The sequence below is a fragment of the Gekko japonicus genome, unplaced genomic scaffold (assembly GCF_001447785.1).
Source record: "Gekko japonicus isolate JY-2015 unplaced genomic scaffold, Gekko_japonicus_V1.1 scaffold131, whole genome shotgun sequence".
Taxonomy (NCBI): Eukaryota; Metazoa; Chordata; class Lepidosauria; order Squamata; family Gekkonidae; genus Gekko; species Gekko japonicus.
The window spans coordinates 2,848,914-2,853,342 of NW_015167061.1; the positions used below are offsets into that span (position 1 = coordinate 2,848,914).

Sequence of the window (4,429 nt, forward strand, 5' to 3'; positions counted from 1 at the left end):
GGGGTGGGGTGGGGTGGGGGGCGGTGCTTCCTGCGGGAACTGCGCTTGCTCTGCTGGGCACCCCGCCGCTGGCGGCGGCGGCGGCGGCAGACGGGCTGGGCTTCTTCGAAGGAGCCCCGGGCGGGTCGGCGGGCGAGGCCGGGTCCCGAGAGGGAGAGGGGAAGAAGGCTCGAGCCCCCGCGGCGAATGCCGCCTTGGTGTCCTGGTGAAGTGCGCGGACTCTAATCTGGGAGAACCGGGTTTGATTCCCCACCCCTCCTCCACTTGCAGCCGCTGGTGTGACCCTGGGTCAGTCACGAGTTCTTTCAGAGCTGTTCTCTCAGGAGCAGTCCTCCAAAGAGCTCTCTCAGCCCCACCTACCTCACAGGGTGTTGTGTTCTGGGAAGGGAAAGGAGATTGTAAATCGCTCTGAGACTCCTCTGGGAAGTGAAGGGCGGGGTGTAAATCCAATCTCTTCTCCTCTTTCTCGTTAGCCTGCGGGCAGCCCGTGTTCTGGCCCCAGGCGGGCTCCAGTGGGGTGAGAGCCGGCCCATTTCTGCAGGTGGCTCATGGCTCGGCCAGGGTTGCAGTCCAAAGGGTCCTGATATCTCAGGGTATAAATAGGCCCAGAGGACCCAGGAGTGCCCAACAGGAAAGGCCGGACAGGCCCCCCCCCCTGTGCCTTGTGCCTCCTTGCCCGGTGCCCTCCCGCCCGCTCCAGCCGGCCACAGGGCACACGCCAGGTGGTTGCCCTTTCACCTCCCCCCCCCTGCACACTCTCCCCCAGTGACCCGGAGCGGCAGGCGGAGAAGGAGGCCGTCCGAGGCCAGTGGGCCCTGCTGGACCAGCTGCACCTCTGCATCCTGACTGGGCTCTTCACGGTGATCGGGTATCGGGTGGCGGCCCTGGTGGTGCTGGAGTTCTCCCTCCGCGCGGTGGCCACGCTCCTCTCCCTCCAGAAGGTGTGTGTCGCCCGGGGGGCAGCCATGGGCTCCCCTCCCCACCCCGCACGCACACACTGTCTCCTCCCTGGGCTGCCTCTCTGGGGCTGGGAGGGCAGAAGCGTGTGGGCCCCAGCTGGCTGGGGGGCTGCCGCGAGGGGCAGGGCTGCTGGGGCTCCTGGCCAGAGGGTTGGGGCAGCGGCGGCGGCGGCGGCTGTAGCCCTGCTTGGCCTGGGCTCTTCCTCTGCGGAGAGAACAGGGCCGAGCAAGGAAGGCCTTTCCTAGCCATGGGGGGGGGGGGCGTCACTGCCCCCTCCCGCCCCGCCCGGGAGGGGATGTGCTCCCGCCTGGCAAGAGAGCTGGGTGATCCTCTGGCGGGGGGGGGGGCCTGGCTGGGGGCCAGGTGGTCCGTCAAGCCAGCCCCTGTGTCCTGGCTCTCCAGGGGGTGCATAGCAGCCAGCTCTTCCTGCTCTGCCAGTATTCCCTGGGATGCGGGGTCTCCTGCAGCCTCAGCTACCTCCAGGAGGGGGCATCCCACCGGACGTGGAACCTGCTGCTCAGCGTGGGCCTGGCCGGCCTCCTGACCTGCTACGTCTGGCGCTTGGCACGCCACGTGTTCACCATGTATGAGTTGCACTGCAAAGAGCGCTACTGCGGGGCCTGCCTCTTCTTGCTCACCACCTGGCACGGCATCCCCCGGCTGCTGTGCAATGCCCTCAAGGTCGCCTTCCTGGTGGCTGACCTGACGGCTGTGGCCTTGATCAACCGGGACTTCCTCACCACCTCGGAGGCCGTCCGCTTCTGGACCCCGCTGACCATCTGCTATACACTTCTGGTCATCTATATGCAAGGTGAGGCCTCCCTCCTATTCCTTCTGCGCCCCTCCTAGCCAAAGTGCCTCCCAGAAACTGCACATCTAGCAAACTGTTCAGCTGCTGACCTTCCTCATCCTGAGGAGCTGGAATGCCTGTGGGCATTCCATGACCTCACAGCAGCTGTCCAAACATGGCTGAAGGGTCAGCTTTTGAGAGACCAGCATGGGGTAGGCAGACAAGAGCACGTAGCACATCATCTTGTAAGCAGAGATTGTCTCTTCGTACGGTTTGGGGTGGAGAAAGGGCAGAACTTCAGTAAAGTGCATTTCCGTGGAAAAGCGTGTTCAGATCTCTCTTTGCGGGGATCGGCGTGTGCAGTGCGGAATGGGCCCCGACAGGAAGAAGGCCGTTTCTCAGTAGCTTCCCGGTGGAAATTACTTTGCTACTGAAGGGGAGTGTGGCACTTTGAGGACAGACTACCAACCCATTCCCTCACGGGTGGTGGTGAACTGGAGCCCCCTCCCCGCTCGGGTGCGGGAGCAGCCCTGACGAAGGAAGGAAGGAAGGAAGGAAGGAAGGAAGGAAGGAAGGAAGGAAGGAAGGAAGGAAGGAAGGAAGGAAGGAGACTCTCGCCCAGGGCTGCTCAGGCGGGAAGAGGAGGCTGTTCCGCCATGGAAGGGCCCCTTGGCGGCAGCGGCCTAAGCAGGCTCTCCCTTCCCTTGGCCGGAGGGCAGAGGAGCAGCGGCTGAACCCCAGCCAGCAGGTGGCCTACCAGACGGTCTTTGTGAGGATGGGCGGCCTCTTGATCCTCCTGATGACGGTCGGCCGGTGGACAGACGTCCTGAACATCTTGATCTCCCTGGTGGGAGAGATCTGGTGCCTCGTGCGGGCAGGAGCCACGCTGGAGATCTGCAGGAAGCAGGTGAGGAAGGGGGCGAGGCCCCGGGGAGGCGGGCGTGGAGGCCCTTCTGTTGAAGGAGAGCCCCCCCCCCCGTGTCCACTCGACAGCCCAAGAGCACGGGGGTCGCCGTGCAGAGGGCCTTTGCTCGGATAGCCTGCCAATCTCTGGCCTGCCGTGATGACCAGGAGTGGGGGGGGGGAGGGAGAAGGGGGAAGGGGTTCTGGAGCAAGCCCCATGGGTGGCCGTGGCGGCGGCAGATCTGCCTGCCCCGGACCCGGGCGATGGTGGCCTTTGCCCCGTGGGTGGAGGCTCACCCATCGCCTTCTCCTGTGCCGCTGCCCATGGCTTGAGTGAGCCACCAACCCGGCCCGGAAGGACTCTGCTCAGCGGGTTCCTGGCTGCCAAAAGGCCAGGAGGCTGTCTCCCGCGAGGATGGCCCCTCTCCCGGCCAGCTGGCGGTCCTCCTGAAGAGGGAGGCTCCCTGCCTGGCCCTCGTGGGCCTCCCTCCCCAGCTCCAGAAGGCAACTGCCAGCAAAGTGCGTTCGTAGGGCAGGGCCTGGTGCCCACCGTGCCGTCCTGAATCTAATACGGCTTTCGGGGGTGGGGGGTGTCAGGATTATTCTCAGAGATTCTCCCACTCGGCTGCTCCTTCCCGGAGGCCCATCAATCCGCACGAAGACCCTCTTGCAAAGTCCTCAGCAGCAGCCACGTCCTGAGGCGGAAGGGCAAGGCAGGTGCTCCGCTGACGGTCCACGCGTGGGAGGCCCCCATCCGCCAGCGCTCCCTGCCCCCTCCTGCTCCCAGCAAGGCCGCCTGGGGAGTCTCTCGGAGGCAGCTGCGCTTCCCTCACCTTCCAGTGGGTTGGGGGGGGGGCTGCTTTTCAAAAGCCGGGCTGGCTGCTGCCCGGGGTTCTGCATATCCCAAGGGGGGGGGCAAGGCGCCACCTCCTGGCCTGGACTTGATGAGGAAGGGACTCCTTGTCCGGGTGCGCTGGCCGTCGGGAGGGTCTTCTGTGCGGCTGGGGGTGTCCTGCCTTCTGCTTCCTTTGCACGCTGGAGCTGTTGACTGGTTCCTGGGTGTGCTGTTTCCAGAAGACCCCCAGCCACCTCCTGCCTACCTAGGAGGGACTTCTGCCTGGTGCGTCCACTTGTCCATGCAGTCATAGCCTGCGTGCTGCAGCTTCTGGTTCCCTGCTGCCGCTAATAAAATTGGGGGATCCTGGAGCCTGGTGCAAAGCCTGTGTCCTCTTCCTTCCTTCCTCCTGCTGTTTCTTCTTCTTTGGGGCTCAGCTGACGGGGCTCCCTTTGGGTTGTGAGAGCCGGCCCTCCTCCACTTCGGGGGCCCCGGCCTGCTTGCTGGGGTGGCCGTGTGCCTAGGCAGCCACACCTGTGGGGCCAGAAGTGCTCGTGGGACAGGGGCCCCTCCTGGCTGGCTTGAGCATGGCGGAGCTCTGCTTCCAGCTCCCTGCAGGCCTTGGGCAGCTGCGGGGCACAGAGGCAGGCCTGGCAACCAGTGTTCCTTCTAAGCTGAGTGAGTGTGAGCTAGCTCACAGTTTTTTAGCCTCCAGCTCACCCATTTTTGCCTCAGCTCAGGAAGGAAGGCTCCAGAGCAAACTAATAGATGCAGCAGCCAAATCACTCACTCACAATTTTAATGCCACTAGCTCACAAAGTAGAATTTTTGCTCACAAGACTCCACAGCTTAGAGAGAACATTGCTGGCGACCCCTTGGCCACGGACCAAACTGCAGTGTGGATCCACTGAACCTTCTTTGCCCGGCTACCGGGGGGGGGG

At 64.2% G+C, this 4,429-nt stretch overlaps 1 protein-coding gene across 1 annotated transcript in view; it reads left to right on the plus strand.

The window, feature by feature from the left end:
* Positions 1–3,555, plus strand: part of TMEM82 (transmembrane protein 82) — a 3,772-nt gene extending 217 nt beyond the window's left edge. The window contains exons 2-5 of the mRNA XM_015412577.1: positions 767–941; positions 1,363–1,771; positions 2,470–2,657; positions 3,251–3,555. Coding sequence (XP_015268063.1) covers positions 767–941; positions 1,363–1,771; positions 2,470–2,657; positions 3,251–3,352 — 874 coding nt within the window. The 3' untranslated portion in view covers positions 3,353–3,555. The remainder of the gene's footprint in view (positions 1–766; positions 942–1,362; positions 1,772–2,469; positions 2,658–3,250) is intronic.
* Positions 3,556–4,429: the final 874 nt, after the last annotated feature.